The sequence below is a fragment of the Sturnus vulgaris genome, chromosome 14, assembly GCF_052056855.1.
Source record: "Sturnus vulgaris isolate bStuVul1 chromosome 14, bStuVul1.hap1, whole genome shotgun sequence".
In the NCBI taxonomy this organism is placed as follows: Eukaryota; Metazoa; Chordata; class Aves; order Passeriformes; family Sturnidae; genus Sturnus; species Sturnus vulgaris.
Window position 1 is genome coordinate 11,722,313 of NC_142256.1, and position 25,237 is coordinate 11,747,549.

Sequence of the window (25,237 nt, forward strand, 5' to 3'; positions counted from 1 at the left end):
GGGATACCACTCACCAAAGGTGAGGGGCCTGAATCATACCTTGTTTCAAGGAAACAATACATTTGTAGGGGTCTGCTGCACTTCTCGGAGTTTGGGAAGGCAAAGGGCTGCCAAAAGGCATTTGCTCAATTGCTAAATGATGTCCTTGTTTGTTTTAGATACAAGCCCTGGTCCAGCCCAAGCTGGGCTGGGCAGCACGTAACCAGTGGGATTAGTGGTGTTTATTCTGACTGTCAGGATGTTGAGGTGGGAGTGTAAAGTGGAATTAGCCTCATTTCACAGCAAGAAAATAATGTAACACCTTTGTCTGCTGTCCCATTGCTGTGACTTCCAGTAGCACAGACCACCCACGAGCAGCATGATGCCAGGCAAGCCCCTCTCACGGTTTTTTGTGAGCTGCAGTCTCAGTTTTGGGACAGCCCAGGATTCACCACCCCACACAAAGGCCACAGTCCCTTTGGAAAGCAGCACGGACACCCCCTTGGCTGCCTGCTGCTGTGGGTGGGAGATAATGTGGTAAACAGGTGTCAGAGCTACTCTGCAGCGAGGCAGAGCTGGAACAATGTGGTTTTACACCATCCAGGGGATGAAAGCTGATTCCTGAAGAAAGAGATTCCTGAAGTTACTAAGGTGCCCTCTGTACTGAAGGATTGTAGAGCATTTGAACAAATTGCCTTTTCAGCACATGGCACCAAAAAAAACCGGTGCAGGTGGGAGTCTGAAGGCAGGATCACCAGCCAGGAGCCCAAATTCAACAGTCCTGGGGCATATAAAAGCCTGGGAAAGCTCAGGAACCTTGATTTTGCCAACACCCCATGGTGATGCCTCCATGCAGGTCCACTCACTGCCCCAGGGCTGGGAGTGAGCAGCACCATCCCAGCTGGATTTGCTGCTTCTGGAGGAGCTTTTGGCAACCAGTGCTGTTCCTGCCAGGAGGGTGTGTCCCAGGAGCTGGGCTGGAGGCAGAGTGTGCACCCCAGCCCAGCTGCCCTCCAGTCCTTGGGGTCCAGCATCCCTGGCTGCTGCCAAAGGCCGTGAACAAACTGGGCTCAGGAGGTCAAGTGGAACGTCGTCACTTTGCTACAGATTTATTTCCGTGTGAATTAATGAAACAGTACACACAATTCAAAAAAAAAAAAAAAAAATCTTTTATAGGCCCATAATCCTTCTTTCACAGTACAACGCAACAGTAGAGGATTTAGTCAGTGTAAACAGAAGGTCCAATAGTGATCATCAGCTATCACAGATCAGCTGCACAAACACCATAGCTACAGGGTTAATGCCATTACCACACAAATTGACAGTACCAGTACAAATCATAACTTTACCTACAATGCTTTTTCATGTGCAAAAACCATGAAAATTCAATTTACAGAAGAAGGGCACCTTCTCTAAATCTTCGTGGGGGCTGTAAAGTGCCTCCTCAGGGCTGTCTTATCTATTTGGCAAAGGTCTCAGGCCCTGGTTCTTCAAGGTACTCTTAATTCCATCTGCAGCACAAAGCATCAGGGCTCTGCCTCTGCACACCAGGCATTCCTGTGTGCTCTGCTGCAGCCCAGCACAGAAAATAATCAGCTGAGGATGAATCCCATTCATTTATAAAATCACTCCTGAATTTAAGCTTAGATTCATTCATTGACTAAGGGTACTCAAAACAGTCCTGGTTACATTAAAAATGCATCAAAATGTAACCCATAAAATCATCATTGATTAACTTTTTTTCCTTTCATGTACTAACTAAACTGTGACTGGTGTCAAAAGTTGGGTATGTATTATGGGTAGTGTGTTGACAAGATTACAGCGAATGGATAAATTACTGAAGTCAAAGGGTCAGGGAAGAGAGGATTGCTACCACAGCCATGGGAAAGCATCAGCTTGTGGCCACCTTGAAGCAAATGTGCACCTCAGCTGGGAATGCCTGGAAGGGAGCCCTGGGGCAGCAGGACTGTCCTGCACCTCCAGCTGCACCAACTCTGTAAATTGAATTCATAGTCAGGCTATACAGGAAAAAACAAGAGGTAGTTATTTATCATACCTCTTCAAAAAGGCAGAACGAACAAAAAACAGGATGTAGAAGTGATGCAGTAAACCTAAAATCGACATGTTCCTACTTTTTTTTTTCTCCTTTTTTGTTTTTTTATACACATGAAGTTAAGTTACAGACATCATATAAAATGCACACTCACTTTATGGAATTCCTGCATAGTAGGAAACAAAGGCCAGTGCTAATCCAACAGCTTTGTTAACAGCGGGATGCCATTTACAGGTGCAAGGAAGATGCCTCAAATATATCCAAATATAAACAGAGCATTACCCCCCTTCTAGGGAAGTCCTATGGCAACACTTACACATTTTGTTCAGAAGGAAAAAGAAAGCATTTTCTTGGGGATAAACTGCCAAAATAATTATCATTTCACATCCATAAATTTAAGGCAATGTTACTTAGACCTGAGAAAATGAAAAAAAAAACAAAAAACAACCAAACCGTGTGGATTTATTTTCTCAATTATACATATACACTTGAAACTTCAGGATTTTCTGTCTCCTCCAACTCTCAGGTGGTGCTGGGGAAAACAGCTATGGGGACACTGCTCTGAGGTCTCAGGGTCAGATCCTGAGAGATGCAGAGTTTGTTCCAAAGACAGCTAATGGGAGCTGTGAGTGCCCAGACTCACCTGGCTCTCTTTCATGTATTTTCATTTTTAATACCTCTGTTTAAGCCCTCTGGAGAGGGTTAACTCCCTCTCCAGAGAATGGGTCTGTAGTGCACCAGTAACCCTGAAAGGTTTGTATAGCAAAACTGTAGATAAAATAGACAGTAAAATTACATACAGTAAATTTCCATGATTCCCCCTTTTCTGGAGAAAAAAGATGTCAGGGTTAACAGTTTCACTGCACCTTTAGCCATTCCCATAACTACAGAATGAATCCTTTAACACTAGTGTGAATCGCAAATTGTTCTGTGCTCTTCCTTGAAAAATAAAAACGTAAATTAAAACCAAAAATCAACTCACAAACATTTCTCCTTAAATGATAAGAGACACAAGAAAGGTCGGGTGGGGACTGCAGACACACAGCATGCTAAGGAGTTACCAAACAAAGTGCAATGGTTTCTGACTCTGCGGGAGGACGGACGGACGGACGGACGGCTCCCCTTCAGTACCAGTGGATGCCCAGAGAGCTCCGGAGGTACCGTGTGGATCTGCAGCCCTAAAGCTCGAGTTTGAGGTTGGCTAGGCTCCACAGCCCCACGTGCAGCTGCAGCTGCAGCAGCTCTGCACACCTTGGCGACATCTGTGACTGCAGGACAGGGATTGGCCCGCGCAAAGACACAGCCGCTTCCCAAACGTGACATTTAGTTCCAAAAGAGGATTTGATGGCTGGTTCTAGAAAGCTGCTTGAGCCACAGCTGAAAGATGGACTCAGACCGAAAATCTGTGCACGCCTGGTGTAGTTTCTGTGGGATTGCCTCCTTCTCCTGAACACAACTACAGACACCAACCATCCCTCTCTCCTGCTCCCATCCGAGCAGCCGGACACCCGCAGCCCCTGCTGTCAGCTTTGGCCGGGGTCTGCCGTGAGCCCACTAAAGCAGGGCTTGGGCAGAGGGTCACTAAAAAGCAGAAAGTCTCCAGGTTCCCACAGTGAAACAAGTTTATCACCATCCATTGCCTGGCAAGAGGGTCTGTGGGCAGATTTTTTTGCTGATATTTCAAACATGACTATCCAAAGATCAGAGACCAAAAGAAACTCAACAATCCTTGTCGGACAAGAAAGCAATTTCCACTGCTCACCAGCAACTCCCTACCCTCTTCTCCCAGGTTCAAAGGATGAACAGGGAGTCACAGCTCCTTTACTCACCCGCTGGGAACTAAACCCTTCATCAAATCACACATTAACGAAGCTCACTGTGTGCAAAAAACTCTTACGCTAAAACAGTTCCACCCTACATAGTGCAGTCAACACAGTTTTTAACTTAAATTTGCAGCTTGTTCTTTACAAGTGCTTGGCAGAGAATATTTATATTCTTTTGACACCATATAAATAATATTTATACAGCTTAGACATTTTGAGACATGCATTAGACTTTAGGTAGTACATACTTCTTGATCATATATGCAAATATTACTGTCAATCAAACCGAGCAACCTTATGCAGGACCATGTCTCGCGTTATCCAGGACGTTTGAGGGCGGCTCCGAATCGTCCATGGGCAGGACCAGGCGCGTTCCCCGGATCACGAGTTCATGGTCCCCAAAAGCCAGCTCCCGGTCCAGGGCATCCTCCGAGCTGTTGCCCACGAAGCGCCGGGAGGCGCCGCCGGACGCCACCGGGTCGGTGCTCACCGTGGAGTCCCCGTACGTCAGGCTGATGTCCCCGTCGTTCAGAATGAGGTCGGAGTCGTCGTCCTTCAGCTGCTCTTGATTCTGGGGAGCAAACAGGAGGAAAGTGCTGTTAAACTCTCCCAGAATGGCTATGTACAATCGTGTGCTGATGGTGACTGAGCAGAGACAGATGATGCCTTTTCTGTTGTGCTTGGGTGGTGAAGACAAAACAGTCCTAGTCCAGCTGGGGACTCAAGGACAATCTCTTCAAACTTCAGGCCCTTCAAGCATAAACAACGTGAAAAGAGGAGGGCGGGCAAGAAGGCAAGGAGGACGAAACTTCCTGATCTGAGGCTGTTAATTGGACAGTTGACTCCTGCATGCAAATGGACTAAAACCTATAAAAATGTGAGATCTCATGACCAAGGCCTCTTTTCCTTCCATCTTGGAGCCATTCAGGCAGGGCCATGACTGTGGCACTGGTACTGCCAGGGTGTGGCCTTTGAAGGCTCCTCAATAAATATCCATTTTATTCCTTTTAACTCTGCCTAGCCTCTGTCCAGCTCCTCTAGGCATCACAGAGGCACCGAGTCACAGGCTCTCCTGCACTGTGACCAGAACCAGACGTGGCACACACACATCTCAGAGCCCAGGTGACTCACACCACAGAGAATTTCTCTGCAGACTGCCTAAAAGGGCTCTCCCAGCTCTCTTCTTCCTGGTGCCATAGCCAGGTACACAGGGAATACAGCATTGAGTGGCTTTGATTGGACCAAATACTCATGAGCACAGGAACAGCACTGCTGACCCATCACAGCCATTTGTGGTTGGTCAGGGAACCTGGTGCTGATTCTGAGACAGGGTAAGAAGACTCCTGGCATGCACAGCTGCCACTGCAAGGGACCTCTGGGCACAGCAATCCTGGCTGCCTTTCTTGTTGTGAGTGATGCAGGAAAAGGCTTCAGGAAAGGCTGCAGGAATGGCTCGGCTGTAAGGCTGGAAGCAAGTGGGGATAGGGAATTGTGTGTCCTCCCATCTGGGCCTGGGGAAGGACAGCTGTGACAACTTCATTGAGCCAGTCACTGAGGAACCACCATGAATACACCACAAACCCCTTCATGACCTAACAGCAGGCTGGAAAAGCAGAATGCTCACGGGAATTAGCTCATCCATCATCCTCAATATCTGATTTCCCTCATGCTCCCAGGTTGATGCTGCAGAGAAGCATCCAAAGGAGAAACATAAACACATCAAACCCACAACACTTGGACAGAAAGGACACTAAAGAACTCACCTCATATGCCTGTGGGCTCGTCAGACACCGGGCAACAGGCCCACAGCACCCTGGGAGTGTGGTGGTCAGTGGGGGACCACTGTGTGTCAGGAGAGGCTTCAGATAGCTACAGAGAAGGTTAAGGATAAAAGAGGAACGGGGCCATGTTGGTGAGTGCAACACTGAAGGACTCAGCATTACGAGGAAATCACAGAAAGAAAAGAAACAAATGTGTGGAAGCACAGAAGTTGTCATGGTGTGCAACAGCACAGTAAGCTGTAAGCTTACAGCTGATAAGATGCTCAGCAGCTTCGCTGGTCCCATCACCCTGTGCCCCTCAGCCTCTATCACTCCTCCACTCATTCACAGAACAGCATCTGCAAGGGAAGAGAGGCACAGATCCACCAAGAGGGACTGCAAGTAAGAAAAGCCCCATCCCTTCCTGCCCACCTGCCCCTGGGATTAAGGACGCCCAGGATTCTCATCTTGGAGAGCCCAGCTTTGACTGGAACTGCTGTGCATTCTCACCGACAGAGGGTGGAAATTGTCGTTTCTCACAGCCACAGACATGAGTAGTGCAAACCAAAACAGCAATGTCATGGGAAAGCAAACACTGGCTCCTCTGCCAAGCAGGGAGCAAGTCCTGGTGCCAGTGAGGGGTGTGTGGGCAGTGGGATCTGACACAGCACACACCAACTGCTGCCCAAGGATACTTGTGGTCGAAGTTGTACCACATGCGGAAAAGCCAAGCGCTTTCAGCCTTCGTGCTCCTCCTCTCGCTCTCTGGGACACCCTGTGGGAGAGCAAAACAGTAAAGAGGGGCAAGACAACATGCCATGACCTGGAGCAGGGCCAGGAGACCCTATGGAACACTGGAGTATCCCCAGGGGACATAAAGAAACACAGATCTTCCCACTGCCTCTTCAGGGAAAGCCTTTGGGTTGCCCGTTCACACCACAACAGGCTGCATTTAGCAGCATTTAACTGCCTCAGGGAGGTGGTATCAAAGCACAGAGTGACCATTTTGGTGCTAGAGCCTTCCAATGTCTGGCCCCAAGGTTTAAAGTGCCTCAGAGCCAGCAACTGCACCCAGACATCACATTTAATAGTGACTGACAAATCCAACATCCATCAAATCTCGCTTGATACTGATGCACGCAAATAATTGTGTGCTATTTGAACTCCAGGCTTCCTTTTAGTCAGAGAAAAAAATATAAAACTGTTTGGAGGGGACTATGAATACAATTATGTATTTCATAGAAATCTGGCTTACAGATTTATGGCCCTGGGCTGCCTGTCACATTTGATGCTTTCTCTCCAGGAGGTGAACAGCCCAATAAATGGCTCTGAATAAAATGAATCTCCAAGGTGCAGAATCCACACTGAAACCAAGGAGAGCCACAGCCATAGCACAACCAGGCTGCAGACAGGTGAATGAGACAGCTGGAACTACCAGGCAGGAAAACTCCCAGGGCTGTGGGGCTCCAGCATTGATCTCAGTGTGGTCAGTGGTTCCAGGGCTGCCACATAATACCCACAGGAAAAGGGGGTAAGCAGGGGCTGAGGGTACCCATGTGTAAAAGTGGGGCAGAAGATGCTACATAAAATGAGTTAGTAAATGGTGTTTCTGTACTGCCCCAGACACTGGGACAAGGCAGAGCCTCCATGTCATGCTCACTTTGGGATTTATTTCAAATGCAGCAAGGGAGAGATTGAATCTACTGTGCAGCAGCAACATGGACTGATAGAACAGTCTAGCATTGCTTCTGTGCCTTTCTTTCCAGCTGAGTCAAAACAAGGCTCATGAAAACCAGAGAGCACAGAAAAGCTGTGACTCCCACTGACTGCAAACTCTTTCAGAGGGAGAGCCAAAAGCTCCTACAGCTGGAAGGAAGCAGAGCACAGACAGGCATTCACAGGGTCAGGATGTAACCCCTGCAGGTTGTAACCACACTCACCACGTTCTCCTGATCTGCATCCACACCGACCCTGTGAGGAGAGAAGCAGCAGAGTCACACACACAGTGCCAGGGCCAGGATCTGGGGAAGGATGGGATCTGCCTCTGTGTCTTAGGTCGCAATACAGGATGTGACTGAAAGTATGTATTCTATCACTATCTGTTCAAACCAGGTGGGGCAGTGATCCTTATCTCCATGGGAGATATTCTCTGCTAATGGGCCATCTGTTAAACCAGGTGGGGCAGTCATCCTTATCTTTTCCACAACCCATCCTTCCTCCAGGGAGATATCTTCTGTTAATGGTCCATTGAGTCCTACTGAATGACTGATGAAATTACATCATCCCATTGGGAGATGCTCCACCCAGGGGGAGGAGCCAAGCATTTTCTACCTAGATAAAAATTGAGATTTGGAACACCAAAGCAGCCTTTTTTCCACTGGATGCCAGAGGAAAACGGGACCTTTCCACATCATCACTGGACCTTCAGAAGAAAACTGCACCTTCTACAGGAGCACTGCTCCAACTGAACCACATCTGTCATCCAGGAGGATGCAGCCACCATTTAATGGGACTGCTACCAACACCCTACCTGACAGGGTGTCAGGTTGTATTCTGACTCTGTCAGTGTTTTGGGTTTGTTCTTTGTAATACTGTACTTCTATTTTAATTTTCCTAGTAAAGGGCTGTTATTCCTATTCCCATATCTTTGCCTGAGAGCCCCTTAATTCCAAAATTATAATAATTTGGAGGGAGGGGGTTTACATTCTCCACTTCAAAGAAAGACACCTGACTTTCAAACCAGGACACTGCTCTCTAAAACCCGAGGGAGCCCTGCACTGACCGGATGTTGAGGCAGGACAGCATGGCCGTGGTGCCCCCGCCGAACACCCACACGGTGAAGAAGACGATGAGCAGGGTGGTGCTGAACATCATCTGCCGCGCGTACGTGGCCGTGTCCCGGATGGCCAGGGCGAAGGCCATGGCTCCACGCAGCCCTGAGGGATGGCATGAATCATGACTTTAAAGAGGGAAGATTTTGACTAAAGGTAGAAGCAGTTTCCATGACCAAGATGTAAGTTAGGTAGGCAAATGGTAGGTTAATGACTACTAGATGCTTAAGCTAGAGCTAATTGTTTGCTGTTGCGAGCTTGTGTATAGAAGAACGCAGAGTAAGTGAACACAGAGTAAGTTATAAGAACAAGACTGAAAACAGTAAGAACAACGGCCAGAACCTGGACAGTATATGAAGCACAGGGCCTTGGATCATGCCAGAGGGTCACAGAGACCTGATGAAGACTCTCCTGACTTCATCCTTTGAGACCACTGACCCATTTTGAGACCAACAACCCAATCCAAGAGAAGAATTGCGCACGCGTGAACGACTAATGGGCTCATTTTAATATTGAATGGAGATGGGAGGTGCTGGGGTTATGCTTTTGTATTGTATGTAAGATCTTGGGAAATAAACAGAGGGCAAAGAACCTTGTCAGGGCGGTTATGCCTTTTGGAGACAACTCCTGTGCTGCCCCACAGTGAATAAACATACACTTTCTAACTTTAACTAGTTAGAGGGTCTTTGTCCGTGATCATATCGGTTTGTAACAATTCAGGGAGAGCACAGGAGCTGTGCCAGCCCCCAGCACAGCCCACCCCCATGGCCAGCTTCCCTCCTGGGTTTCACACCCTGCTGCCCCTCTGCTGGAACATCCACTCCCAGGGGAGAACAGTGATGATTCGGTCACTCCTCCTTCCGAGCCCAGAAAGGCAAACACTCCTCCTGCCCCATGCCATGTCCTTGAAGCAGGACAGGAGGAGCTCATTGCTACATCTTCCTGCCCAGCCTCCCCTCCAGACCCTGCCCATAAGAAATTCAGAGCTGAATAAGGAATATTTCCAGGCTCTCAGGGGCAAGGATGTGCCAATGGGTCACATGGTCAGAGGAAGGATGCAGTAACGTACCAGCAAACATCATCATGTGCTGCAAATTCGTTCCAATCTTATTTCTTCTTCCCAAATTCAGTAAAAATGATAATGGGTAAATATTGGCAGCTCTTCCTAAGAAGATAGCAAGCTGTATTTGCACGTGTTAAGGAAATTGCTCTTCCTGTGTCTCCCATTACATCCCATCTGCACACAGAGCCAGTTTCTACTGCCCGAAGGAAACTGGGAGCTGCAGAAACACCGGTGCTCTGTCTGCAAAGAAAATAACCCAGCTCTGAGTGCTACAGCACAAAGAGGCTACTGCCTCTTTGAAACACAGCACACACTGCTATTCAGGAATATCATACAGAGACAAGCACAAACAAACAAGGGTAATGATGAAAGGACATGTTAGACAAGGGAGAGGAGAGAAAAACCACTGTTTCCCACAGTATGCTCTCTGCTGTCAGGTCCATTTTGCACCCAAGAATTATTTGTCTTCTGTGAAGCTCAAGTTATACAGCTATGACAACCCCTCTGACATTCCCCAGCATGCCACACTTCACAGCTGGGTTTGAAGCCTTAAGCCAAGTCCCATTCCCAAAGATTATTCAGCAAAATGAAAGCAGCAGCCGTTTAGAAGGAAAAAAAAAAAATCTAATACTCTTTCTGTTTTCATAGCCTGCGAGATACAAGAATCACCAGCACCTTCATATTGCTTTTTATCTTTGAAGCTGTGTCTTTTAATACCAGCACCCAGATGGCAAAAATAATCTTGGAGCCAGTATTCAGTACAGCCTTGAATAATATAGAAAATGTTTCTAGCTTTTATGTTCTTTCCTGAACATCACAATTTGCATAAGAGACGTATTTCATGATCTCTCTCATGAATGAGCTATTTCATCAGTGAGTTAGCCAGTTCCCACTGAAGAGGCACAGCACAAAATTCCAATATAACAGCCCAAATGGCATTTCTCTGCTCTCCACCCCTCCTGCCCCACTGCAATCCCACAAAAGCTGATGAGGGAAATTCAGATGAGCCTGCTGCAAACCCACGGAGCAGCACTGGCAAAAACGTTTTGTTTACCAGTATAAACTTGCATCAGTGTTGGTGCACATTTAGATGGCTTCCCTGTGCTGTGAAAAAAATTCCATCAAAATTCTTGTTTTTCTGAGACATACCAGGACTCTTGTTCCCCTTAGCATCAGCCTGCAGAACAGGAAATCCTTTCTCATGACATCATTCAGAGGCATCTACTGTAGCTGTAACTCTTTGTGCTGTTAGACCAAAAAAAGGCTTTTTTTCAGGGTTAACCAAGTGCACTAGCAGAGAAAAGAGGAAATAAACAGCTAGACCAGGCAGCCCCCCTTTGCCAAGCCCCTCCTGATGCCACATGATAACGCCTGGCATTGGCATCACGGTCACACTGAATGATGAGTCCCTGCAGCAGCTGGGAGAGGAGAGAAGACAGGAAAAAAAAAAAAAAAAAACAGAAAAGCTAGGAAAAGAATCTCTGTCTTCTTAAAATAACCAGCAAAAGCACCACTACATGGCAGAAATCCCCTTTTAAAAATAAGGCTAGACTGATTGAGAAAAAACAAACCCACTCATTTGAGTGAAAAATACAAATTGGGAATGAGGCACCTCTCCCTTTCTTTCTGTCTTTTAAATTGGGCTCCAAAGGATACGAAGGCCCCCACCACAAAGGTAGGGTTAAAGACATGGTTCTGGAAGGTGAACAGTGCAAGTCCCATGTAGGAGAAGATGAAGTTTTCTGCCAAGAAATTCAGAAGCTCAAACAACTGAAAGAGAAAAACAAATTAAAAGAGAGTTAGACAAAATATAGATGTAACAAGAAAAGCATGTTAGCCCATCCGTCATGCAATAAATACTTCTGCAGAAGCAATCCTAGTGAAATGCAGATGTAAGAAGACAGATGCACCTAATTCTGGTAGAGGGAAGGAAAAAATATTGAATTTGAAATTCAAAGAGGCTGAAAGGGTCTGAGGAGTTCTCACCTGCTTAGTTCTGTGTTGGGATTCTGTAGATAAGTTGTTATAGGTATAATGGGCCTGTGTGATCCCACAGAAGAGCACAGCCACCACACCTGGGGAGCAGAGCATCACATTAGACTCCTGGTCAGGAAAGGGGAGCCAAGCTGCACCCCAGGCCTGTAGGGAACTTAATGCAGTAACCCCAGAACCCAGAATCATTAAACTCCTGCAAGCAGAGAGAGCCCCAGTTACAATCAATACTGAGAGAAGCAAAACTCTGTGGCCCCATCATCCCTGCAGGTCTCCATCCCAGAGGCAGGGCTGTGCTGGAGCTTGCCTGTAAAGCCACACGCTTCAGCCAGCAGGAACGTGCTCCAGGACATCAAGAAGAACAAGCCAGTCTCCAGCAAGGGGAACTCCCGAAGTTTGGTGAACTTGGTGACGTTGCAGGTGGTTAAGGACAATTTGGAAAGACACTGCAGGCTAACAGCATATCAAACGCAATTGTGCATCACAGCTACATAATCCACCCTTAAAAAGACTATGGCACTGTCCTTCATTAATTTAGGGGGGAAAAATTAAACATCTGGATGAAATGCAGTGCAGCAAAAATTAAATACGCTTTTATGCAAACACTTGGGAAAAAAAAGCAAACAGTGAAAAGGATATTAAAGCTGTCACAACTCCAGTAGCTGCTCCCATTGCAAAAGATCCACTGAATATCCCCAGGAAGATCCCGATGGACTTGAACATTGCTGTGACATCAAACGTGTGGCTGTTGTCACCCGCTGGCTGATACGCAACTATTGAGCTGGAAGAAGAGGGAAAGCACAAGAACAAAACTGCTCAGTCTGGAGGGAGCACGAGCCTTGCAAAGTGCTACAACTGCTGCAAACATCAAGCCTGAGGAGCCAGGGAGACACGAGACACTGCAATCCCCTGGGATCACAGCGTGCAGTGGCTGCACAGCCTCCCTGTCCTGGGGAGTTTGGGATCAGCCACCCCACCCAGACCTGGATGTGCAGCTGGATGGACATAAGAGAGCAGGGGACCAAAGCCCATGGCTCGTGTGACATGTGGGATTTATGGAGGTATTTGGGATTTATGGTGGTTTTTGGGGGGTTTGGCACCAGCTCTCTGTAATGCCAGGTGCTGTGGGACCACAGAGCATTCAAGCAGGAAACCTCCATTTCTCCACCGAGGCAGCTGATGTGAACATCCCCTGGAGAGCTGTAACTGCTCCTGTTCTGCCACATTAAACATGCACTGCATTTAGTTTGCACTGCTCTGAGCTCCAAAGTGCAATACCACAGGGTAGCCAAGGCAGACAGGGCCATGCACAGCAGCAACACCATTCTCTGCATTCACCAGACCTCAACAGACCTTTGTGATGAGATGGCAAACAGGTCTGCAGTGCTGATCCCATCTCTCAGTCTGCTCCCTCCTAACTCCCGATGAGCTGAGCCTTGCATTAGTCATTCCATTGTTCTACCTGGAAAGGCTGAGATACAGGGGGGCCCTTATCCAGCTCCTAAATCCCGTTTATCAACTCCTTACATCACTTTCTTTGATGTAAACTGAGTGAAAACATTAACTTCCTAGTTAGCAATCCCTTGGCTCACTCTGTTAAACTCCTGGATGTGAACTTTAAACGTTTGCTGTTTAATCTGCTGAGAACAGACACTTACTGCCTTGCACACACATCTTGCAGCCTTCTCCCCTAACTATAAACCAACATTTTTCTGCAAAACAAATTACAAACCTTCCCTTTCCAACACATCACAGGTAATTTCCCTTGCTAAACTTCCCTGCTTTTAATACAGCTCATTTTTCTGCATTGCCTTTTACACTGCAAGCTGCAGATTTCTCTGTGATTTAATTCCTTTCATCAATTCCATCTTATACTTCTCATTCACCAACATGCTCTTATTCTGGGTTTTCAGGTTTCTTTTTTTTTAAAAAATCCAGACCGGTTTCACTTCCCCTCCGTAACCAACTCTTTGAATGTTGGTTTTGCATTTTAACCTCTTAAAGTACTCCTTCTGGTTTTGATTTTTGCATTGCCAATAAGACATTATTGCCAGCTGCCCTTTATTTCCCCTGTTGCTGCCCACGGGGCTTCCTGTGGAGTTTAATCCCTGTGAATCCTCCCTTTGGAAGAAGCAGGTAGAGATCCTGCAGCTGCATTTAACCCCTCTGCTCCCAAATTGCAGCTCTGGCACCTCACTGCCCACCAGCTTTCGGTTCTGGGTTCAATTCCTCTTCATCCTGCAACAAGTTCCTGCTGCCAAGCCACACCAGCCCAAGATGGCAACAGAAAAGGCACAGATCCTTAAGCACGGGAGGAAATTTGCCCAGGGCTGGAAGCAGGCAGGAGAGGAGCCTTGGGGCACCCAGACTGGGCAAAAGCCACTCAAGAGCCCAGCTCCACATCCTCCCCTGCCTGTAGGGCTGGGGCAAAATACAATAACTGCTGAGTAAACTCGGAGCTGCTGCCTTGGTGCAAATTATCCTGTTTTAGGGAGGGGGTGGACTGAGCTCAGCTTGTGGAGAGAGGAAAGCAGGAAATCAGAGCAACAGCTCCAGAGCTGGCACTGAAACAGAGCAAGAGGCAAATCACTGCGGGTGGTGCTGTCACCCACACCTGCAGAGATCCACCACGAATTCCATTACTCTGAAGCTGAATCCACCCACTCCCACCCAGAACCTACCAGCACAGGCTGGAAGACCCCATCCCCTCCTCGCTCATGATCACTTCTGAAACACAATCTGGCTGTGCAGCGTTTCCTCTCACACCAGCAGTGACACATCCAGCAAAAAAGCCAGAGTTAGCAATACAAAGAGCTCCAGAAATCTCAACAGAAACATTCAATTCAGTAAATACAACACACAGCTCACAGTGTGTTACTTGCTGCCTCCAGTGAAACCCACACAACCAGCACACTGGAGTGACAAGTATTCCAGAAATATTTTCTCCATTAGTCTTAGCTATATGTTAAGCTGTCACCATTGCAGGTATTATATATTACTGAACAAATTCCCATGACGGCAACACAGTGAAAACGCAGATAAAATACGTCCTGCATGCAAAGGACATAAAATATTAAAGAATATAAAACATTCTTTAGAAAGGTAGCAAGTTTCCCATGCGTTCAGTCAAGAGCATTAACGCCAGCTGTAAGAACATTAACTCCTTGAAGCGGGGAGAGAAAGGAAACAGCTGCTTCACCAGCTATTTCCACCTAAACAAAAGTAGGGATTTGTGGGTGGGAAGCAATGCAGGTAGGAGCAAAGCCATCAGCAAGGGGTTTCAGTGGAATCTTGGGGCTGAAAAGCAGATGTGGTGCTTTTCCTGTTTCAGAGGGATATAAAACTTCCCTATGAATGGGTCAACTGACCACAAAAGCAAAACAAAGCCATAAACCATCCATCATGCAGGGGGAAGTTGTAAGGCCGAGTGGCTGTCCCCAGCTCCTGACATGTAACACACATAACAATTGTAAATAAAAACAGAGGACACTTACGAAGACAGCACTATGGCAACGGCATCATTGAGGACGCTTTCACCAAAGAGGAGGGCATACAGCTCAACATCCACCTGGAGCTCATGGAATATGGCAAGGACAGTCACTGACAAATAGAAAAATAGAGAGACATTCAAAAAGGTGCTGTTATTTCCATGTAATCAAAGGCTAAAAGGCCTTTTTAGAAAGCTGCCTTCCTGCACATCTGTGCCACTGCTGTGATGGTGCCAGCTGCCCCCCATGCTCTCTTTGATAGTCTTCTTTCTGCTCTTTCAGATTTGGATTTGATTCATCATTTTCCTCCTCCTTTTACTAAAACACATCTTGGCCTGTTGAGTCTTTTGCAGGCAGATATAAACAAGCTCTGCTCTGAGCTTCCCAGGGTGTGAGCTCATGGGCTGGGCCACAGCACCAGGCTGGCATGAGCCACCCAGCTGTAGGGATGCTGCTAGCTCACAGCATCAGGGAGAGCCTTCCTCCACCTGAATGAATCAGGCTTGTCCAGGATGATGATGGTCCTTTCTTTCCATCCCTGACACTCTGAGAGAAATCCTTGGATTCAACACATTGTAAGTGCCAGCATGGACACACAACTTTTCAGACCTGACTGGAAACAGCCAGGCATCGGCTCCAACCCCAAGTGGGTGTTTCTGTGATTTATAGCCACATGGCAGAGATCAGAGTTCCCTCAAGCTCTTCAGTGATCCAGCAGCTCCAAGAAGATAATGGAAAGCAGCAGGTTTTGCATATCAGCCTCGCAGAAACATCACAACATCCAAAGCAAGCAAGATGGAACACATGGGGCACAGCTCAGGCTGAGGGCTGAGCCAATTCCAACCAACTTCTTGTGAGTCTTTTCAAACAGCACTCAGGGCACACTGAGGGGGGTTTAATCCATTTATGCACAGGGAAATACTCCATTTCTACCTGTGAAATCTTCTTGTTTCTATTTCAAGCCCAAAGAAGGAACTCAACACCAACAGCTCATCTGCAGCATTTCTAAGCATTAGAAGATTTCCAGCCCTGCTCAGCAAAGGGCAGGAGCAAACAGAGGCCTTTCTGTGGCCCTGTGTTTTTACATGAAATGAGAGCATGCAAGTAAACAGCTACCACTACAAGCCATCACGAACTAACTTCAATTTAGTTGGACAAGGCATGTTTTTCATAGTTTTGACTTATAAAGTGCATCACTAAACCAAGGTGTCACTGCTGTCCTCAGTACTGCTCATTAAGGTGTTTCATTAATCTAATTTCAATTAGATTAGCCCCTGCTGAAATCCAACCAAACTGGAAGCAAGAGAAAATAGCTAAACTAACTAAAACTAGCAACTGAACCCTCCTCACATTACACATCTTGTTCTGCAACAGCTGCTGGCACAGGATGGCAGACACACAATGCCAAACCCCAGCAAAGTCAAGAGGGAGACTGCCTAGGACTTCACTGCAAACAAGGATTCAGGAAAACAGAGGTTTTGAAGCTGTATTGCACATAACTGAAGAAAATTAGAAGGCACAGAGACAAATCTGACCTCTAAGAATGTCACAAATAAATTAAGCTCCAAAATTCAGAAGGAGGGAACTCACAGGGGTTTCAGACTTTTTCCCCTCTTTGCCCCACAGCTCAAACCAGGCCAAAATGTAGTGAAAGCAGGTAACATACCTGGGTCAGTGGCTGACACAATGGCCCCGAACAGGAGGCAGTCAGTGAAGTAGAAATCTCCCCCGAGCTGCCCAGTGACTTTCATCAGTGCCACACAGCCGTACACGACAGAGCTGGGGATCAGAACAGGCAGTTACACATCTCTGCAATGCATTAAAACTACATTCATGTGGGCTTGGTTTCCATGAATTCACCAGATTAAAGCTACTCAAATGCTAGAACACCAAAGAACTGCATGGGATGCACTGGTGAAAACCCAAGGCTGTGATCTTTGGTGTGTGCTGGACCACACACACCAAAGCTCCCTCTGAACTGGAGCACTCACATGGTGCCAGTAGGGCTGGGACCAGAACTCCTCCAGGAGCACAACATGGCTAAAGAAAAGCAGCAGCCAGACTTACAGGGTCACACAATCACTTTGCAGTGCTGCACATTAACACAGTTCACTGAAGTCACCTTGGACTGACTGAAATGGCCAAAACTTTCAGTGAGGAGCAGATAATACAGATGCTGAGTTTGCCTGAAACCAGTGGAGTCCATGGAAAACACCCAATGTCAGCCTGTGTGCTACTATCTAGAGTGGGAACCATCCAGCAGCCTCTGCACTGAGGGATAAACAATTTGAAACACATCTGTGCTCACTAGACACCCACCTTTATGATCCTGCTCTCTACTCTTGTGCCTCAAGTTTATGAGGGCTTATGCTTTCAATAATTTGAAGTTGCTGATTTATCAAGATAATTTTCTCTGAAGTGTGAAACTTTTCTTGCCATGAGTAACTATTCTCATGGGATGCTCAGATGCTGAGAGAGCACTTTGTAATTAGACAGCAACCACCTTGTCCACGCAGCAGAAGTTTGCACAGTATTATTTGCTGCTGCTGAGCAGCAGTAGCAGAGCCTGTGTGACCTTTCAGGGATGGGATTAGCAGCTTCAGCTCCAGGCTCAGAGCACTTCTCCCAAGCACAGCTCAAACCCCTGAGGAAGAACCAGCCCAGCTCCATCTACTCACCCAATCACCAGGCAGGAAATGGCAGTGCCAAGGAAAGCATATGCCAGGATGGATCCCAAGTTTCTGAAGAAGTGCCTCTAGCAGGAGAAAAAAACCCCAAAACTGAATTATATTTTGCTAACAATTTATTTCAAGCCTGCACAGGCACCCACAGTGTCCACAGCAACTTGGACCCAGCTCAGACACCACGAGCTGGACAGACACAGAGACACACAGGGTGCCCAGCACAGCCCAGTGCCAGACCAGCAGTTAATGCAGCATTAATAAACATGAATGTACTGTTTTCTCATACCTGGGTGTTTAAGGAGGTGCTATTCCAAGTCCTGGGAACTGATTTCCTAACCCAGCAGCATTCCTCCTTCCTTCTCCCGCAAGCTAAACTGCATCACTCTCCTCTCCTTCCAAGTCAGCATTTCAGAGAGCTGCTGCTTTCTAAAACCTTCCCACACTCCCATGTGCTTGGAAAGCTGGGATGGCTGAAATGGCCTGGCTGACCCCAAAAACCCTTGCTGGAAACAACTGAAGTGGCTGACCCTTCCTGGGGCAGAGGGGCAGATGAGACTGACAAGGGCACTGTCAGCTCTGCTTCTCACAATCCCACATTTGCTGGGTAAAACCTTACCCACCCCCGCAGCCTCGGCCTGCTGAGCAAGCATTAAAGCCCTCGCAAGAATTAAAAATTCTCTGGAGGCAGAGGAAACTAAAAACATCGGCACTGTAAAGGCACGTACCCTTTTCAAGCTGTAGCCTGCATAAAATATAATGGGAGGAAGCAAAATGTTGAAGAATACTTCAGGATCAAAAGTCACCTGTTAGAAAAAGAAAAAAAAAAAAGTAAAATGATTTGTTAAAATTTTGCAAGACAAAATACAAATAAGAAAGTAGGAAGCCCTGTACCCCCACCATGTGAATCCTGTTGGGTCCATGCTGAGGATGTGTCTGGGATCTTCTGGAGATAAATTCTAGAGTCTAAACAGCTTAAATTAAGATGAGCTAAAACTAGAGTTTCATTACATTGTGTTCAACATAAAAATTACTGCTCATCACAATCACAAGTTATAAAATCAAAATAAAAACACTAAATCCAGCAGATCCAGGACCCATCCCCATGGAGGGAGTGGGAAGCACCACTCACCTCTCCAGTCACTGCCTCCCTTACCTTTCTCAGCATCTCATTATCCTGGACGTTGTTGAGCTCCTGGGCACTGATTTCCCCCTTCAGGGTGTACTCATAGAACTTCCCACTGACGTTCACCAGCAGCGTGGCTGGGCTGGTCTGCACTTGGCAGCTCAGGGTGACGTTGTTGACATCGCTGGGGACGTGGATGCCATAGCGCAGGACCACACCAACCAGGACACCTGGGGAGGGACACAGGTCTGTGACACAAACCACAGCAAAGCCCCAGGAAGATCCCTCTGAGCATGGATGCAGCACCAGGGTCCTGACCCCTGCTCAGCTGCTGAGCACAACTCAGTAACTGCCTGTGTGAATTGAAGCATCCTCACCCCCTGTGAGCCAGGTGAATGCTCCTTGCTCATGGGGAGTTTCTAACACAGCCATGGACAAACCTGCAGGACTGGAACCACTCAGCAATCAGTCAGACCCTCACTCCAGGGCAGCCAACATCGAGGGCACGCTGGGTTTTTTTAAGGTGAGCACCTCACACTGCTGGGCCAGGTGCTGCTCACATGTGCCCAAACTGTGCCCCTTGCACCCTGAAACCTGACATCAAACTCTTTGTTTTTTCAGGGATTAAAGATGATACCCAGCAACCACCCTGAACACTCTGAGGCTGGCAAACATCCTTCCTAAGGTGCTGCAGCATCATACAGCCTCCTCCCAGCCCTCACTGATTTTATAAAACCACATTTTGAAATATAAATATATAAACATACAGAACTGTTTCCCAATCCAGGCCGACCACCCGGATCTACTCCTTGCCCCTGCAAACTTCAGCTGTGCACCACAAGCAGCAGCCCCAGGGCAGCCCCATGAGGCAACTCTGCCTCCAGCTCAGCTGCTAAGTAGGGGTATTTTGGGGTTAATTTGCAAGTCAGCAATTTATAAGGCATTTTTCTTTTGTTGTCTGAGTTCTCAAAGCCAGATTCAAGTGTGTTGAGTGCTCTCCTGGCAGAGTGTTTTGACATCTGCAGGCTGGGGAAGAGGGGTGTCCCACAAGACACCTTTCCACGTAGCTCTCAGCACAAAAGGGTTTGGAAACTCCTCGACTAAGGCGGCCCCGAGCTGCCACAGAAATCCTGGATCTTAACCCCATCTCTGAACCACACATTTATGAAAAGCTTTCAGACACGTGGGAACTAAACACAGACCTCAAGGCTCCGGAGGCTTCTCCATTTGCCTCCCAGGACGCTTCTGTTCCTTAATTAAAGCCTTGCTCTGTGCTTTCCTACAGGCAGGGCACAACTCTGACTGTTGGGAACACCCAACTCTTCCCTTGCCACCACCTCTCTGGGAGCAGAGCCTGGGCAGGACACTGTGGGGCCACAGCTCATTCAGCATCTCCTGCTGATGAACTTGCTGAACTCAAGTTCCTGATCTGCCACCCATTTTTTGACTTCTCCTCCCTTGGCCACAATTTTTCCAGGAGAAGATTTGCTATTTTTCCTGAAGGCAAAAAGAAAAGCCCCCACATCCCATCTCAGGGGGTGCCACACACAGCAGGGCCATCAGCACAGGCAGAGGAGCTGGCTGCACACAAAGTCAGCACTGCTGACCCAGAAGAGCTCAGCTCAGGCACTGGACAGACCCAAAACCCTGGTATAATACAGCACTTTGCAGCAGAGGTGAGCTAAAAGATGCTTTAAAATTACAGATGCTTACAGACGCTTTTAAGCCATGCACCATCAACCAGGTGCTCACCACTCTGGGCTTTATCTGCCCTGAATCACCCCAGCAGTCACAGAACAGCTCCCTCTGGACACAGCCAGGCACTGTCAGCTCCAGCAAGGAGAGTTCAGGGCAGTCACACTGTGCAGAGCAGCTGAGGGCTGCTTTTACACCACCATCACCTAGAGGGAACATCATAAGGAATTCCTCAGTTTACTTTTTTGCCAGTCTCTGCTCTTGTGATCTTCCAGTGCTCCACAAATAAAAGTAAAAATTGAAAGCAAGTATGTCAAGCACGTCGTGATGCCACAGCATGTATTAATTAACAGGAGCAAGTGGCAGTGGCTGCATGGAACCACAGCAGTGGGACAAAACACCCCATTTTCCTTTCATCCAGAAGAGGGCAATCCTAGAGGTACCACGGGACACAACCAAAACCCTTCACTGGGATAAAAGGAGTTTCAAAGGGTTATTTACATCTGCTTATGGTTATTAAAGTACACCACACTTTGCAGCCCTCCAGAACTATCTGGGGTGACTTCTTAAAAGTTTCTTCTTAAAAAAAAAAATATTTCAGAGGTTCATGCAGGAATCAGAAACCAGCAAGAGCTGCCTGCTCTTGCTCAGATGGAAGGAAACCCACCCAGCAAACCCTTTAACACCCAGGCTAAGCACTGCGAGATGAGAGGCCCCACAGGAGGAAGGAGGGACAGACAGAAGGAGTCACTGCTGTGAATTCAGAAGGGATCCTGATTCCACCTCTCCACTCTTAATCCCTGTCCCAAAGCAATGCTACATCTGATAGCAGCCCTGCTCCTCTGCCATCTCCTTATCCAGGCAGCTGTTCCTGGCCCCCTGTGCCAGCCAAGCTCCAGACAGGGCCAAATTCCCATTCTGGCCAGGAATGGGGTAAGGGAAAAGGGACAGATAAACCTACAGTATTTGCCAAGGACCTCTGTCTGGGAGTCCCAAAATCAGACTTTTTGTCTTGCTCAGTAATAGGCTGCCCGGGAAGCTGCCAGTCGGGGAAAGACACCCATGTGCAAATACACAAATGCACAAATTGCTCCTGGGCACTGAGTGTGACCCTGCCAGCAGCCCTGACACAGAGACACTGTCAGAGTTACCTGCAGGGAAAGCATCCTGCTGCTCTGCTGGAAAACAGCTATTCCACCAACACTAAATGGCCCCACCAGCAGCCCCTCCTGCCTCATTGTGGATCTGACCAACCCTCCCTATCCAACCATGCTCACAGGAGACACTTGGGACAAACCTGACGTGGTTTTCCAGACACCAAGCCCAGTCCTGAGCTCAGGCTCCCTGGACCAAGCCCAGGGGACCCTGCAGGTGCTCCTGGTTCCGACAGGCTCTTAGGAAATGGTTCAGACTCTCCTGGCACTCACAGGGCTGCCCCAGCAGCAACCTGTAAGCCAGTATCGACATGCTTTTGCTGCCAGGAGTTTTACAAAACTGAGCCCTGGGAGGGAGCTGAGCTGAGCAGAGGGAACCCAACACCGAGGAAGCTGCCAGCTGAAAGCTGCAAGGAGCTGAGAAGCTGAAGGCAAAGCCGGCAAATTAATTGAGTTCTTTTATGCAAAGTGCAAGAGATTATTTTCATTGCATTTCTCCTGACTTCATTAAAAAGAACAAAAGCCCATGGGCTTTTTTTTTTAAGGTGCTGTTGAACATTTCCGAGGTAATGTTTTAAATGGAGACTAATACATTACCAAACTCAGCACTTAACAACAATGGAAGCAGACAGGAACCCCAGGCAAGCATTAATCTGGACACCGAAAGGAAAGAAAAATGTAACAACTGAAGACATCCTGACAACAAGCAGTTTAGACACACACAATCCAGGGGCCAAGTGGGAACAAGTACAAGGAAACTAAATTTCTAGAGAAGGTCCTGCACATCCACCATCAGACTCTGAGAAGAACTGAAACAAAATTGTTCAACAAATCATCCTAAATGCTGAGCACCTCAGATGTGGGAACCTCGTTTTAAACACTGAAATGAAGCACTAAGCACCTATTGTCTGTCACAGTGAAATTACTCCAGCTGGTGTCCAGCTCCTGAACATCAGCTCTCAGCTGACAGTGTGATTTGCACGACAGAAATCTGCCTGGAGCAAGAGCTTATAACTTCCAGTAAAAACAAAGATAACAAGGAAACTGAGGTGTTTTGCCAAAAGAGATACATGCAAAAGTTTTGACTTAGTTTTTGTTGGGCTTTTTAAACAAAAAAAGGCAAGTTCTTGCAAATTGCTTCTCTTGTCCAGATTTCAGGGTCTGTTTTGCAGCCTCTTCCACATTTTCAGTGAACTTCCTTGTAGCTAAAAGCATCACAGGGAGCCAGGGACAGCGATACCTCCTTTTAAGTTGTCATAGTAAAACAACAGCATCTCACACTCCTTGGGAATTACATATCCCTTTTCTTATGGCACCTGTCACTACCTCAGAAGCAAATGCCAAAAGTCTTGATACTGGAGAAAACTTGGGATTTTCTGCATGATCAGACAGGTGATTTCTCCAGCAATTCTCTAAGCACAGTCTGCAGAAGAGCAGATAGAAAAGGTGCATTTTATGGATCAGCAGGAGACTGAAACAACCCAGGTTGTGCTCTGAGAATAAAGTGAGCACTCAGGTGGATCAGAGAGAGAGGACAGTCAAGAGGAAGAAACGTTCAGGAGAAGAAAAACAAGGTTGAGGACAAGCGTGAAAGCATGAATGGAATAGAAAGTCACATGCTGGGAGCTCTGGGGCAGCAGGAGAGAGAAGACCTTCCATGCTGGAAGCATGTCCTCCCACAGCACAGCTCCTGTCCCACGAGGTGACCATCCCCACCCTGGGCAGGAGCCAGAAACATCTGAACCCCCTTGAGCGGTGGCTGGAAGAAATCTGAAAATGCAGAGCAGTATTTTGTGCCCTGAAAAAGCAGACCAGGATTTCGTGCCTGTGGGCTGACACAAGTGTCTCTACCCTTCATTTGGAAGGACACTTCCAATTAACTGAAACTTGGGATCACAAAAGCCAGTGGCCCAAACAGGTCAAGTCACAGCCTTCAGATCAAAGCTTTCTGCTGGGTGGGAGATTCAGCCACGTCTGACTCTGTGTGGTCACACATCACCCCCAGCCAGCTAGGGCCACGCACACAGAGGACAGACACTAACTACAGCACGCAGCACAAGCTGCCTCCTCAACCCTAAATTCAACGAATCTTCCCTAGATACAGATCCATGGCCACGTCAATCACTTCCCCCACAGCACACCTCCCAGTCCTACTTTGGCTGAACACAAAGTCACACCAGATAACCCAGGGAGAGCCATACATGGCCCCTCCATACCCTGGTTCAGGCCACTTCACGAGGCCATGTCACCTCAGTAAATTAAAACCTAAATGTCTCCAGCCCCACTCCACTGATCCACAGCCTTGCTCCACCTGCTGTGGGAATACACATGGGGCTCCTCTCCGAGAGGTCCTGTCACAGCAGGAGGAGGAACTCTAAAGGTTCTGTATATGCTTGTGCACACAGGTCCCCAGGCAGCAGGATAGAAGGCTGCTGGCTCTGCAGGTCCCTGAGCATGGCAAAGGGTGGGACAATCCCCCAAACGGCCTCTCCACTCTTCTTGGGCAGCTTCTGGAAATGTGGATGCTCTAAACACACGTTGGGAACACAGCCTGTGGCCCCAGCATGTGGGATCACAGAATCATAGAATGGTTTGGGTCAGAAGGGGACCTTGATGATCATCCAGTTCCAACTCCCCTGCCATGGGCAGGGACACCTTCCACTGGACCAGGTTGTTCAGAGCCCCATCCAGCCTGGGATGCAAAGCTCCTGACCAGTGCAACAACTGGTCTGCGCTGCCCCAAGTCCCCACTCTCAACCCTGGAGCAGGTAAGAGGGACCTGCCAGTGCTTGGTGACGTGGTAGCCCATGGCCCTGCCAGCTTCAGCCTGTGAGGCCGTCTGGAAAAACCCAACTAGTTCCTCAGCGCCAGAGATTTGGGAGTAAGTCTGCCCTGGAGAGCCCTCCATATCTAGGGTTTGGAAAACAACCAACCCTCCCTCCAGCAACACCCAGATAAGGCTCAGCGCGGGACACAGCAGGACGGGGCTGTCCCGGTGACACAGCAGCGTCCAGCTGCACCCACGGGAGGATGGATCGTGTCCCGCTGTCCCCACCGAACCAGCCCTGTCGCAGCCTCGCGGCCGGGGGCTTCAGGCAGGACCGACAGAACGATGCGCTGCTGGCCCCACTCGTGCTGCCATGGGAGTGGGAGGTCGGGCAAGCACTCAGCCCCGCAGCTGGCCCGGCTAGAGCCGGGACTGGCCGGGATGGGGCTCCCAGAGCTCCCGCACGGGATTCCCAGGTCAGCGGGGGAAACGCGCCGCTCACCGTAGATCATGGCCAGCCCCGTCTCGTGGAGGAAGCGAGCGCGGCGGTGCTTGAAGAGCCAGATGGTGAGGATGGTGAGGGTGAGCAGCAGGATGAACACCAGCAGGTTGGCGCTGTCCTGACGGTGACTCTCCTCCGCCGCCTTCTCGGACACGATCTCCTCGTCCAGCGCCCCGGGACGCGCCGCCGCCACCTCGGCGCCCGCCGCCCCCCGCGCCCACAGCCCCGCGGCCGCCGCCAGCACCGGCCCCGGCCCCGCCATCGCCCCGGCACCGGCCCGGCCCCGCCGCCACCAGGAAGCGGCTCTGGGCGCAGGCGCCGGG

General features: G+C 48.4%; 1 protein-coding gene across 1 annotated transcript; it reads right to left on the bottom strand.

Moving 5' to 3' along the window:
- Positions 1-1,064: 1,064 nt before the first annotated feature.
- SLC9A6 (solute carrier family 9 member A6) lies at positions 1,065-25,187 on the bottom strand. The gene is made up of 16 exons (XM_014887522.2): positions 24,915-25,187; positions 18,827-19,026; positions 18,399-18,476; positions 17,668-17,744; positions 16,656-16,768; positions 14,996-15,101; positions 12,141-12,282; positions 11,809-11,914; positions 11,496-11,584; positions 11,166-11,279; positions 9,516-9,627; positions 8,398-8,551; positions 7,556-7,586; positions 6,311-6,390; positions 5,619-5,724; positions 1,065-4,426 (listed from the first exon to the last, which is right to left on the bottom strand). Exons 1-16 carry the CDS (start codon positions 25,174-25,176, stop codon positions 4,151-4,153), a joined length of 2,046 nt encoding a protein of 681 aa, XP_014743008.1. The 5' UTR covers positions 25,177-25,187; the 3' UTR covers positions 1,065-4,150.
- Positions 25,188-25,237: the final 50 nt, after the last annotated feature.